At 35.7% G+C, this 13,756-nt stretch overlaps 6 protein-coding genes across 6 annotated transcripts; 2 read left to right on the plus strand and 4 right to left on the minus strand. All coding sequences in view use genetic code 12, as the record gives it.

The window, feature by feature from the left end:
• Positions 1–193: 193 nt before the first annotated feature.
• On the minus strand, positions 194–2,374 carry DASC09_024290 (uncharacterized protein; the record flags this gene model as incomplete). Its single annotated transcript, XM_064996032.1, has 1 exon — positions 194–2,374. One exon carries the CDS (start codon positions 2,372–2,374, stop codon positions 194–196), a length of 2,181 nt encoding a protein of 726 aa, XP_064852104.1.
• Positions 2,375–3,032: 658 nt separating this feature from the next.
• ARG2 (acetyl-CoA:L-glutamate N-acetyltransferase) lies at positions 3,033–5,021 on the minus strand (the record flags this gene model as incomplete). The annotated part of the gene is made up of 1 exon (XM_064996033.1): positions 3,033–5,021. One exon carries the CDS (start codon positions 5,019–5,021, stop codon positions 3,033–3,035), a length of 1,989 nt encoding a protein of 662 aa, XP_064852105.1.
• Positions 5,022–5,504: 483 nt separating this feature from the next.
• DASC09_024310 (uncharacterized protein) lies at positions 5,505–8,693 on the minus strand (the record flags this gene model as incomplete). The annotated part of the gene is made up of 1 exon (XM_064996034.1): positions 5,505–8,693. One exon carries the CDS (start codon positions 8,691–8,693, stop codon positions 5,505–5,507), a length of 3,189 nt encoding a protein of 1,062 aa, XP_064852106.1.
• A 1,343-nt stretch (positions 8,694–10,036) lies between these two features.
• DASC09_024320 (uncharacterized protein) lies at positions 10,037–11,338 on the plus strand (the record flags this gene model as incomplete). The annotated part of the gene is made up of 1 exon (XM_064996035.1): positions 10,037–11,338. The coding sequence occupies one exon, from the start codon at positions 10,037–10,039 to the stop codon at positions 11,336–11,338; it is 1,302 nt and encodes a 433-aa protein (XP_064852107.1).
• A 377-nt stretch (positions 11,339–11,715) lies between these two features.
• DASC09_024330 (uncharacterized protein) lies at positions 11,716–12,696 on the plus strand (the record flags this gene model as incomplete). The annotated part of the gene is made up of 1 exon (XM_064996036.1): positions 11,716–12,696. The coding sequence occupies one exon, from the start codon at positions 11,716–11,718 to the stop codon at positions 12,694–12,696; it is 981 nt and encodes a 326-aa protein (XP_064852108.1).
• Positions 12,697–12,975: 279 nt separating this feature from the next.
• DASC09_024340 (uncharacterized protein) lies at positions 12,976–13,620 on the minus strand (the record flags this gene model as incomplete). Its single annotated transcript, XM_064996037.1, has 1 exon — positions 12,976–13,620. One exon carries the CDS (start codon positions 13,618–13,620, stop codon positions 12,976–12,978), a length of 645 nt encoding a protein of 214 aa, XP_064852109.1.
• Between the last annotated feature and the right edge of the window lie 136 nt (positions 13,621–13,756).

Genomic DNA, 13,756 nt, shown 5'->3' on the forward strand with positions numbered 1-13,756 from the left:
TCTTTGGTATGGTTATTACCTCTGAGAAACAACTTCCCCAAGGATTCTACTCTCATGCAAAACCTACCATGTATATGTACGATTAAATCATCATCATAATTGTTACTATTAATGTCAAAAACTCACTTGTACATATAGCTACCAAAAAAACGAACCATGAATAAATATTAAAAAAAAAAAAAAAAAAATAGAACTAATGTACATACTTAACATGTGTTTGATTCAATGGTTCGGCTTTACTGAAAACATTCAACAGAGGAATTATCACTTCATAGTCAAAGGTACTTGCCTCTGGATCCTTGATATTTTTTTCAACATGAATCGTAGCTGCCAACCCATCAACATCAACTGGATATCCTATATCGTGATGTACTTTTTCATCAGAATCCTCCCTAGTATGAGACTTTTCTTTAATGATCGACTCTCTAGATTCTTTGTGTACTGGCCCGGGATATTTCAAACCCCCAATTTGGTACTTGTGACTATTTTCCACGGGTATCAAGTCTGAGTAATTTCTTTTGTTCATAAACTCCACATTATGATGTTTTATATGCCGAACACTTGATCTTAAAGTCACCTCATCCGGCTCAGTCTTGAAAATTGGAACCATGTCTTCTAGAGCCTCGTCTCCAAAATGATGCTTCTTTTGAACATTGAACATCATTTGGGCCACTTTATCGGGGGGTGGATGGTTAGTTATGGCTGAAGAAATAACATTGAACATCAATCTAGGATCACCAAGTGGCTCAACATCAACGAAGTGTTTTCTGTGGTGCTCATGGATATGTAAAAATTTCTGTTTGTGATGCGGTTCCTCATCAACAATCTCTAACCCTCTCATTCTCCCGACAGCCGCTAAATGAACATCTCCCCCCAAGAAAGTAATGCGAACACTTTCCTCGTTCAGAAATTGCTGTAACCTAGCCACAAGTTTGTTTCGCTCATTCTTATGGTTATCAGAACACCAGTGATCATTCATATCATCCACAATGTCTATTCCACCATCAATTTCTTGAATGGCTCCAGAACCAATATGCAATTTCCTCAACAGACCTGCCAATACCTTTGTCGTTGGGCTGTTCAAGATTTTTTCCAACAAAACCAATCTTGGATACAAAATTGGAACACCCAATAAAATATATAAATGCTTAATTTCATAATTGGAGTCCTTCAACTCTTTTTTTATTCTGTTGAACACGATTTCATAAGTTTCTGGGACAACAACTTCATCAAGACTTCTTTCAGTACGGCAATCAAGGCCAATAAATCCAATTTTTTTACCTAATCTCAGATACACCGACATTGATCTTTGTTTAATGTATCTGCCAATTTTGGAGCCTATCACCCAACTAGGCTCCTTTTCAATTGCCCCGCTATGGACTTCTTCCATGGATGTATGGTGTTGGAATAGCAAATAATGCTTCATCGCCATCTTTCCTATCCCCAAAAACATGTCCGAACCATTTATATTATCTTCATAAGATCCAAACCCGTCGATAATATCATGATCATCAAAAATGTTAATGGATGGAATGGTGGCAAGCACTCTAGGAAACATCCTAATAAAACATTCGTTCTTAGTGCCATTCAAGTACCCTCTTCCATACCAGTTCAAATAATGGTTTAAGTAAAAATTATTGAGCTGCCCGAGATATTCAGCTGATTTCTCAATGTTTTTTCTAGATTCTGCCTTGGTGGTTGATAACCACTCTTTCAAATCCCGGGTATCTCTCTTGACAACATCAGAATAGATTTGATCTCCTCCGCCAATCATCACATGGTATCTCAATCCACTGGACATATGATTCCTGAGAACATCATACCATAGTGTTCCTTTGTATTTTGATCCGTCGGTGTTGTAGGAAAACCCATTACACGAGTAAAACATCACATTCATGGACTGAAACGTAGCCGGTATATAAAACTGGTACTCAGGTTCATGCACACATTCGATATCATACTTGCATTTCTGCTCCCATTTAGCTAATGGAAAATTGATATCAAATCTAAAGAATGATAATGCTCCTTCAGTGTGTATCAAATGGCCTTCAAATGTTCCTTCTTTGACATCTACCGGCTCTTCCAGATTTTCCTTCACATTATCACTGGGACCTAGCTTATACGATATGTGGGGGATATATTCTGAGTCACCATTGATGACTAGTAACAATGACCCGCGATATTTCAGCTGATTATTGTATGTTCCTAATAATCTTAGAATGGGTCCACATCTCAAATCAACCTTTTTTTCACCAATGAGCTGAGGTTTGGCCTCCGGATCAATTGAGATATCAGATTCCTCCGAGACTATTTTAAAATAATTGAGAACTTCCTCAGAATTGAACCATTCGCTGGCTGCCACTTCAACAGTCATGATTCTTTTCTCCTTTTAATTAATTTTCTTTCATTTTTAATAAAAAAAATAGGAGTACTCTTGTGAGATGAATGTGAGAGCAACATCAACAACTTTATTCAAGGTGGAAAATAAAAAAAAAAGAAAAGAGAAATTTCATTGATTGCTACCACAATCCAATCACAGTAGAAATAAAAAGGTATTGTATATTTTTATATAAACTTTAAAAATAAAAAAAAAGGTCACATCTCCTGTTAAAACCCTTCTCAGAATATCATTCCATGATCCTTCTCTACATTGGGCTCTATAATAATGTGTGCGTCCGCATAGAGTGCTCACATTTATTGACTATAGTGGCCGAGTAAACCGTAATCCAAACGACTTTACTTGGCTTGATAATATGAGAGCTGGATTGATCAATCGACAGTGAAAATTTTGCAGTAATTTAAAGAAAGAAAAATTGCAAAGTAAGAAATTATGCGGTTTGATTCTCCAGTTGTTGTTTTGGTTTTGGTTTAGTTTTGCACAACTCAAGTCTTGCATGTTGTCCACAAATCATGGTTACCAAAGCACGCCATTATCATTACAAATAACCTCCAACAAAATAAATGAAAAAAAATAAAGAAATTACACATGGGAAACAAAATCAATATATTGAAAATATCTAAATCCTGTAAGGTTACTTGGTGTCCAACCATGAGGGCTGGATCTTTTCACACACCTCCATGTACCCCTTTATGTTTTCTGGATCTTGTTTCGTACTATTTCCAACCCAAAAACATCTCCATTGAGTTTCAGGAACACAGAGACTGCCGTTTGATCTTTCATGGTACCATTTGTTTACCGGATTGTTTTGTCTGGATCTCCAAATCAACTCTTTCGGGAATAATGTGTTTACCATAACTTTGAAAACAATATCAGCAGCGCTGAAAGTGCCTTGAAGGGATCTTTTTACTGCAAACTTGTCCAAATAAGGAATATTTTTAGTCGATCCGTGCTTCATCTCCTCCCAAGTTACGATTGCCCCTGCCTCATAGTCGCCAGCTATGATCAATCCGGCAACTTTCCCATTGATTCTTTTCAAATAATCTTCTAAGTCTAAAGGTCTTCTAAAAGAATCGTCAATCAATTCTTTGATTTTTTTTAGATTAATCTTTCCTTCTTGGTCCATCTTGATCAAATCAAAACCGTTGGAGGGCGATTCAGATTTCAAGTACTTCACATCAATCCCTTTTCTAGTAATGGTGGTGGATAACAATGGAGTATTCTTTAAATAAACGGGCAATGAAGGGGATATTAGCGGACGATCGGTCAAGATATTATAGATTATAGGATTTTTGATTCTGAAACTATTCACAAATTCCCCACTTTGATTGATCAAGCTGTTATCCACCATCGTATCATCGGAGTTATTTTTGTTCAATAGCTTAGAGTAACTATAGCTATCCTTATATGTGTCAGATATTCTAACATCGGCATCAATTGGCATTTCACTGTTCATTTCCCTGTTCTCTTCTAAATTCTCTCCTTCAATGCCAAATAACGGCAAATCATCAATTGCTGCCATAGATGGGGTTGTGATAATGGCGGCAGCAGCATCGGGCAATCTCATCAATATACTATTGATACTGTTTAAGTTTTTCAAGTGTGATTGCTTTTCAAATGGCTTGAGAAACCCTTTTTGTAATTCCATTGTAATGTCCCCAAATTCTTGTTTTAAATTGATCAAAACATGGGATGACGACATTCTTTCCAATGATGGAATGCCCCCAATTTGATCTATATAGATGATTTTTTCAATTGAGAGGGCAGCTTTATGACTTTTGTATTCGTTGTCGCTGTAGATTCCCTCCTTGATGGCGTTCTTCGAGTAATTATACAAATTAAGTGCGAGGTTTTCGACCACCAAATTTGAAGGCAACAACAATTGTTCCGAAGTTCTCAGCAGGTACCCTATAGGATACACGATTGGAATATTCCCTTGGTGCAAATAATCCAATATTGACTGGTGGAATGTTAGATGAATACCCTGATCCTCATCAACTTCGAACATTGCCTTCATAGGGATGGTGCTTAAACGGTCCAGATTCTTTTGCAAAGTCCGTTTCAAGAATTGGTAGGAATCATTCATTTTATAGTTGTGTTGTTCATTTTTCTTTATCGATACCTCATTCGTAGTATCAAAATCGTTGGAAATATTGATCTTATCATTAAGTCTATCTTTTTGTACAAATGATCCATGGGAATTAGACATGGAATTCTCAATCACGTCCAGTAATATCTTATATTGTTCGTCCAAATTCTTCTCGTAATCTTCGAACCTTAGGCTCTTCTTTTGCTTGTACTTTCTGAAATGGTCGACATTGTCATCGATGACAATTATTGGACTAACCCCAAGTCTTGTCAATTTGAAGATTGTCACACCAATGCCTTCGAGGGTGTCAATTGGGATATTTTCTAGACTTTTAATCTTTATGATCGATATTCTGAGAGGATCACATAATCTTTTGGATTGACCAAACTCATTTCTGGGACCAATTAACAGATTTCTTGCTCGATATTTCAAAAAATAGTTTTTAGTTTCTCTTTTGGTGGCGGTGGAGTTCAAAATCGTCAAAATCAATTGCTTTCTTTGAACATGATGAAGTTTGCTCAAAGGATTCAACATTTATGGTTTAGGCTACCAGCGCAGTGTACAATATTGATTATCTTCTGGTTGATCAACTAATAATTTCAGATCTTTTATCTAGAGAAGAATAGGGAGAGGAGAAAAAAAAAAATGCGTGCGCGTTTCCCTATCTTTCACCATCAGTCACCGACTTTTTGACCATAATCATAATCTACAATAGTATGCTTCAACAAAAGTTGAGAAAATTTCTCATTAATGGAATATAGGAATTAAAATTATTAGGAAATGAGCAATGCAAAGTTAATTGTGTACAAAATCAAAAGAATAAATTTGTAAAAGTTTATCAACACAGTGGTAGAAAGAAACAATGGTCTTAGAAGAATTGAAAAGTAAAGGAAATGAACTGAGAAAAAAGAAAAAAGAAAAGATAAATCAAAAATGAAAAGCTGCTAAGAGAGCAATAGAGGAAATAAAAGATATTATAGGTAGGCATGCTTTAAAACGAATCTTTCAAGATGAACACTAAACCATGTTTGTATATGGATTCACAAAACCACTAGACCTTCTAGATTGATTTTTTGAGTATTTGTTCTGATGATTCTCGTCATCATCAAAGGTATGGCTGTAACTTTCTTCTGAATCATAAAACTTATCCCTTATAATTTGTTCTGGGGTCCTGGTTTCATCAATGTGATTGATTCCAATGGATGGTGAGGACAATTTTTGTCTTAGCTTGAGATTGATACCAAGTGCTTTAGATGACCTAGCCTGACTTTTGGAACTGTTAGAAGATGACAGATTGAATTCAGGATCAGGTGAGTGGTTAGGGGACAATGGTGCAATGTAATTGTTGTCGCCCATAGTAAGAACTGGGGCATTAATGCCAGCAATGCCAGGTTGTTCTTCATTTTGAAATTGAAGGGTGTATATGGTGGTGGCAGAGCGTTTCGAGCTTCTCTTTGGAATGTTTGGCGAGTTTATGATTTCAAACTGGGTTGGAGTTCTTGTCAGTTGAGAATTCTTCATGAACTGTGGAGAATGAGTAGTTTTGGCCAACACATCAGTGATATTGGCACTAGTTTTATTGCTCATTGCGGTACCAATCATGGTTGGACTGTGTAATCTTGGATGATTCAATGAAGGAGAGTTCAAAATGCTCCCTGCAATTGGAGATAATTGCTTATTAGATTGAAGAGACCTTCTGGCTAAATCGTAGTTCGATGAGCTCGCAGAATTATTGATACCAAAGGCAGGACTATTCAATTTAGAATCAATCTGTGGTGAAATAATACTACTATTGCATATTGCTGGAGAACAGTTATTACTGACAGCATTTCTCAATAAGATGTTGACAGAGGAATCGTTGGACAAATGCTTGTTCAAATCCTCGGTGGAGAAATTCTTCCCATTGATATTGGTGATCCCGGTAGTAGCATCACTTGAAATAACAAGACCTCCGAGCACAACATTACCTGTGTCAATAATTACCGGGCTAGTGTAAACACCATTTTCTTTCAAGAAACTGTTTATATCTTTGATTGTATCAGTTAGTTGATCATCAATTACCTTGTTAGTTTCATCAGCATCAGTAACGGTAGAGTCTCGTTTGCCCTCTTCCAAAAACTTGCGAGCTGGTTTTTTCTCACTTCCAATAGAATCATCAAGATCCTCCGAGCTCTTGTTAAGAACAGAACTGATAGAATTCAACTGATAATTTGGCTTTGGGGAACCAATTGGCTCTTCTAACTCTTTCAAGTCTTCCAAACCTGGACTTCTAGCATATCTGCTTCTACTAGATCCAAATCCAGCAAAACTAGAATCAGAGCCCGATCCAGTATCAAGATTAACACTTAATCTAACCAAGTCATTTCTATCAACCTCATAATCTGAATCATCAGAGTCTGATTCCTCAAGGTATTTGTCATAGTAGATGGCGCCAGCGCCATTTTCACCTTTTGAGTTTGGAGACCCAAAATTGCTGCGACTGAGTCTTACCAAATAAGAGTCTCTCTTTTCTTCTTCGGCTTGTAAAGCTGCAGCATTTGGTTGTGGAAAATCGACTCCATTTGCTTCTTCAGAATCAATCAAATCTGAGGATCTCTTCTTCTGCAACAACTCTTCATCAACAGAAGTCTGCTCTGGTCTGGAGAGATCTTCGGTAACATTCTCTTTGATAAGGACAGGTTTGGATGGCGGTGAAATGTATTTGAAGTTTTTCTGAGGGTTATTGTTGTCATGGGAAGATTTATCAGTGTCATCGTCATCTTCTTCTAAGATGATGTGTGCTTGAGAGTCCTTATTCTTCAATGAGTCGCTTTCGATAATTCTTTGGAGATAATTCCCAGTTGAGCCAGAACGCATAACAGGCAGGGATACCATCGTGGTAGCCAAAGTACTCTTGGTGACGTTTGTAATCACTGAATTTTGGTTGGTATCATTGGAAGTCATAGTGTCATTGGAGTATATAGAAGCAGTAATTGGTCTCTTGTAAAGTTTCGGAATTGACGGAATTTCATTGGTGACAATATCCTGTTCTTCATTGCCGTTAATACCTTCATCCTCTTCTTCATCAAATTCATAAATGCATTCCTTTTGTGCATCAATCAATTTCCGGTGTAGTAGGGTGTTCTTGGTATTTATTTGAGTGACATTTTGAGAAGGAAGGTTAGCTTCTGTAGCCTTCCCCATTTTACCAGCGTCATCAACCTTAGCTTCTTTAACTTGGATTTTTGAGACTGTATCATTATTAGAATTTGGAGAACCTTCATTGGGAGTATAAAATTCATCATTGCTGGAAGAGAGAATCGAGCTGGACCTACCACTTTTGAGATCTTCAGATTTCATGATGACGGAATATTGGGGGGCCCGTTTCTTCAAATTTTTTGATGCGGGCCCATATAATTCTCTTGAGCCATTTAAATTTGAATCAGAAAGGTCAATTTCCTCCATCTCATTAACAATAATCATTTCTTCGCTCATTCTTTTCTTCATACTACTACCTGGCTGTATTATTTGACTATTAGTAATTTCATTACTTAGCACAGACACTCTGGTACTTTTTCTTTGTGTGATATCAAGATAATTATTGAAGTAGTTATTATTTCTCAATTCCTCAAATAGGTTGGCAGAGTCGCTTTTGGCAATATCATCCAAAATCTTATTCTTTTTACTCAGGAAGTACCCATTGGCCTCGTCATTTTTAGGAACCAATTTAATTTCAATATTGGTACCAATACCACCATTTTCCCCATCGCCACTTCTTTTCAAAGTATGACTAATTTTCAAATTCGAAGCAAAATCATCTCTAATAATACCAAATATATTGTTTTCATTGTTCTTTTCTTTCTCGGCTGCTTCGATTGCCATTCTTGCTTTCTTTCCTTGTGACCGACATCTCATCACGCATATGAAAATGGCTAAAAAGATCAACCCAAATGGGACAACCACTGCTGCAATGACATATTTGACATTCTTTGTGTCTGGGCCTCCTTCCTCCACTGTGAGCTCTCTTTTCTGTGTCGATAACACATATTGAGATTTTTCGAGCAATGATGTTTGGGAAAGTTGTGAGAGTATATTGTTGATAAATTCGCCATTGGGCGATTCCAATTTTATGCCGATGTTTGTATGAGCATTGTTTATGAAGTGACAGATTGCTTGGGCTATTGAACTGCTATTTGATGGAGCTTGAGGTCTGGATATCACTGGCATGTTTTGTTTATGCTCACGGCAGCAATTGAAATTTGATGAATCCTATTATATAATGTTTTCAGTGACGGGAATCTTATCAAAAATACATTTAAAGTATGAATTAACTGTTTTGCTATTGTGATTATTTTCTCTTAGTATCTTCTTATCTTCTTTTCTATGGCTATCTGTTGACTAAGAATAAGTTGTCTAAAGTGAAAATCCAGGGATTCGAGATCCCCAAGAGATAGTGGGAATCGCGAGGATTATATTTGAAGGTCCTCATAATTCAGTACCGAAAATGACAGACTAATTTCCTTGATTCTACATTCGTGGCAAAAAGAAAAACAAATGGAACGGCAATGCCTTTCATTATGGTGAAAACAAGGAAATTAGCATGGATATTCACTAGTAAAAGGAATTTTCTCGCAAGGCACAGGTGGATATTTTTTTTTGTCGCCATGCATGCTAGCAAAGGAATGCTGAAACGTGAGGCACCGCACCCAAGCATTCATCAATAACGATGGCATTTTACAAAATTTCAGAGATCATCAAGTAAGTGTTCGCAGTAGATTTTTATAACCGTAATGAATAAAGTTTATTCCATTAAATTATATTCCAGCAGCTAGCATAGTACATGATGAGCATAAAGTATCATCACTGTCGAAATTCATTGAATGCTTCTGAACTCGTAGTTTCAAATCAAAAAAAAAAAAAGAAAAATACCAGTGAGAATAAAATAACCCACTTTAATAGATCTTAACATTCCCATCTTTTAAAAATATCTATATGACGTATTTATCTTGTGCCCTGCTGTTGCTTAGTGCATCAGCCGTGCCATGTTCCATTACCAGCATCAACGGGAAAGTAAGTCAGATTTCATAACAAGAGCTAGTTGGAAATAGTTTCTTCCAATAGTTACGTTATATCATTTTTGAAGTAATTACTGACTCTCCAGTAATCAGCAAAACGTACCATAGTGATGTGCTCCCATGTCTTCTGTCTCCTACCTTTCATGGCTTAATGATACTTTTCGGTTCAGAAGCAAGTAGGCACTAATAACTTATCATAGCCATGTGCTCTCAAATCATTTGGATTTTCCATATATATTGCTGTTTCGTAGAATATAGATTTCAATAAAGCATGAGGCTTGAAGCTTAAGTAGCTGGTCCAGATATACTGAGGGAAAAATAGTGTTTATTGGTGTTTCGAGGAATCAGTGAAAACAATAAACAATCATATAGGTGTGTCACCCCCCGAAACTCGATTATTTTTTATTTTTTTTCTTTAAATTTTGTTTATGTTTAATACTTGCAACCATATGTAGTCCTGTTCACATCATTATTACCAATAGCACAATAATAGATATGCCTGAAGTTGGAGAAGTAGCTCATGCCGTTGCAAATTTACGGAGAAATATTCTTGGCTATACCATCAAAAGTGCATCCTTCTTACTTGATGACAAAATCTTCCCGAGTCTAAAAGAAGATGATCCTAAAAAGAAGTCAACATCAACCAAATCCCCATATTTTTACCAACCTGAATTGAAATTCAAAAGCCCGCTGGATATTGAAAATAGCTTGAAGAATAAGAAAATTGTGGGAATAGGTAGACATGGGAAATATTTCTGGATAAGAACTAAGCATGAGCTAAATGAAGAAGGTCAGAATTTGTACCCTAATGGATTATTAATATTATTGCATTTTGGTATGACAGGGTGGATTAAATTCAAAGACATATATTCACATTTTATTCAAATGGAGAGTGGGGGTTACAAGAAAGTGTTCAAAATATTGGGAACCGACGAAAATGGAGACCCATTACCAAAGCAAGAAGATGAAAATGATGGAGAAACAAGGACAAGTATTGATAAAGATGTGATACAGGCAGAAGATTGGCCCCCACGGTTTCATAAATTCTTGTTGAATCTTTCTGAAGGGGCAGAGAATAATATTGATTTAGGATTTGTCGACCCTAGAAGATTAGCGAAAGTGCGTTTTTATGAAATTAATTCAAAGTTAAACACTGATGAGTTAGTGCTTCAAAACATTGAGCAGCTCTCTAAATTAGGCCCTGATTATTCTAAAACCAATTCTAAAAATACTTCTATAATTGAAGATATTGAGTTTGTTCTGGGTGATCCCGATCCTCATGACCACGCCAAAAGCATTTTATCCCAGGGGGAATTCAAAGATCTTGTGCTTTCAAAACCAAAATTAACAATAAAGCCATTTTTATTAAAACAGGAATATTTTTCAGGAGTCGGAAATTGGATGGCCGATGAAATTTTGTTCCATAGTAAAATATATCCTGAAGAGGTACTTGGATCCTTGGATGAAGAAGACATTGAACTATTGTATGAAAAGTTGATTGAAATTTCAAAAATATCAGTAGATCTTGAGGCAGAGGTTGCGAAATTTCCAAGGAGCTGGTTGATGTTGTATAGATGGGGAAAGAAACTGAAAAAGACTTATCATGGGCATGATGTCAAGTTCGTGACTGTTGGTGGTCGAACCAGTTGCTATGTTGCCGAAATCCAAAAGAAGAAGTCAAAGAAGAGGAAGAAGGAAGTGATAGAAGAGGAGGAGGAAGTCAAATCAGAAAGCAATGACGACCATGTGACGGTTAAAAAAACCACTACTAGAGCTAAAAGAAAGAAGAGCGTTTGAATATCCTTTAATAATGGATATGCCTTTTATATTTTGCTATTTTATTGTGTGTAAAGAAGAGTCATATGGATTTATAAGCTGTCAAAAGCATGTACCATATTAATGGGCCCAATAAATCACTATAAAAAGAAGCTTCGCTTTCCCAATTTTTTCTAGTCTTGCTAAAGCAATATTTGAGAGGTAAAAGTAAGAAGAAGAGAAGATTGAAATAAAAGAAACCACCATTTCAAAATACAGGATCTCGTTTTGGAAATATATCAACTTCAGCTGATTTGGTAAACTTTATTGAGCTTATCGAACAAAATAAAGAAGATGATTCCCAATTCAAAAACATAACGGAGTGTTTGCTTTCAATTCAATCAGAAGAACAGAAGTTCATGTTAGAATTAAGTTTCAACAAGGTCATTGACCAAATTGTATCTTCTGGGAAAGTTGAATCCGTGAAAATCCTGGATCTTTCAAAATTGTTGGAGCTTGCCGCTCTGATAACAAGCCATAATGAATCTTACCTGGTAATAATTTATGGATCATATTACCGGATTTGCATCCAATCAACTTTGGATTTTTGTATGGAACTATGGCCAGTTATAGAAAACCAGAATCCTAACAATAGATTCTTTGTCAAACTGCTTCCAGGGTTGATAATTCGAAAGTTCTCTAATATTTTACTTGAAAAAATTGGAACACAAAAGAGGTACCGAGCATTTGCTGGGAGAATAAAAATATTTATTTCAAAATGTTACCAAATTAATGATCATTTTGTGGTAAACCCTAGTGGTGAAATAAACGCCGATTTTGAGGAAAAATATGATATTAATTATTATAATAGGTTTTCTGATAAATATTATAGACAAATTTATAATAATTTTAAAAGATTACAACGTATTGTGTCAAATCCATTCAAGTATGCCGATCATGATGATGTGACATTAGTATTTGAGTATTGGATTGAATATTTGGTGAAGATGTTGTGCAAAAGTACAAGCACCCAAATCATGAGCGGTGAGTTATTGATAAAAGAGAAAATGAATTGGTACAACAAAATAAGCGAAAGATATGATGGAATGTATTTTCTCAATGATTTTAATCCCAAGTTCATTGAATTAATATTGAGTGATCCCAAATCGGCCAAAGCCTTGCTTTTTGAAATATTTCTTGTATGCCATTTATACAATATTACTCACATGCAAATCAAAGGACATCTTAATGATTTTCTCCTAGAGAATGATAGATCCAAATTTGATAGCAATGTGGCAAAGGATATTTTTCAGGGATTCAAATTCTCAAATGGTAGCAGAAATGAAGAAATATGTAATTTAATGGGATTGATAGATCACAAATTTTATGAATCAGAATAATTTTACCCCTCATCTTTAATTCAGATTTTCTGTCATTCTGATTTATATTGGCACGACTTCAAAATGAATTTTGACAAAACAATCCAAAAGCCAGGTGTTACCCAGGAAGAAGTTAATCAAGTGAAGATCAAGGTATCAGAAATAGGATTCTCGCCAGCATTTAAATGGAAAATGGGTAACATGAATATTACCGCACTATTTGCAAACCAAAGAAGCTCAAAAGGGGCTTTCACTTTCATGAAGACAGTTGGAGAAAAGCCAGATATTGTAAAAGAAAAATCAGACGGATTTCTCATGATACTTAAATTTCTTTAATCCATTTATATCGCCAAGTAAAGATTCCTGCCAATAATTGACAACAATTGATGTGATGGATGTTATTAATGGAACCGTAAGAAGCATTATGTTCGTATCGAACTCTTTAGTGTCAAACTTATAAGAATAAATGATCAAAATTGAGGATGCCAAATGAACAAAGTTAAAAATAATCAAATGTCTTGATATTATCTTTTTCAAACCCTGAATGGTAGTCAAAGTCTTGGCAATTAATGAATCACTTGGTCTCATGGCTTTGGTTTTTGTGGTGTCCCTCAAATCAATAAATGCATCGCCTTCTTCCTTAAGCACAAGATCATCAAGCTTTAAACGGTAAGCGTTAAACCAATATAAATTGATACAGTTCAAACCAATAGTAAGGATACAGCAAAGACTTAATATTGGGTGGCGTTTTTTGAAGAACGGTAAAACAACATATATTGGGGTTATTGACAAGAAAGTGATTAAGAACCACTTCACCAATTGCCTATTTTCTGAATAAGATACATTGTTCAAGAGTTCAATCAAATCATCTTGTTCATTCGGTTCAAGGTATTCGTTTTCAGAAAGAGAATTAAGTTTTTGTACTGATCTTCTGAGTCTGGACATGATGGTATCGCTTATGATACTTTTTTTTATCTTACCGTAGGTGATATTGTGTTTTTTTTTTGTTTTTCTTCTGGCAATTTTGAGTTTTTCTTACGCGCTGTACTAGGAGGAAGGCTGATACTTAAAGCATTTGAGG

The sequence above is a fragment of the Saccharomycopsis crataegensis genome (assembly GCF_037102585.1).
Source record: "Saccharomycopsis crataegensis DNA, jcf7180000000075, whole genome shotgun sequence".
NCBI classification, from domain to species: domain Eukaryota; kingdom Fungi; phylum Ascomycota; class Saccharomycetes; order Ascoideales; family Saccharomycopsidaceae; genus Saccharomycopsis; species Saccharomycopsis crataegensis.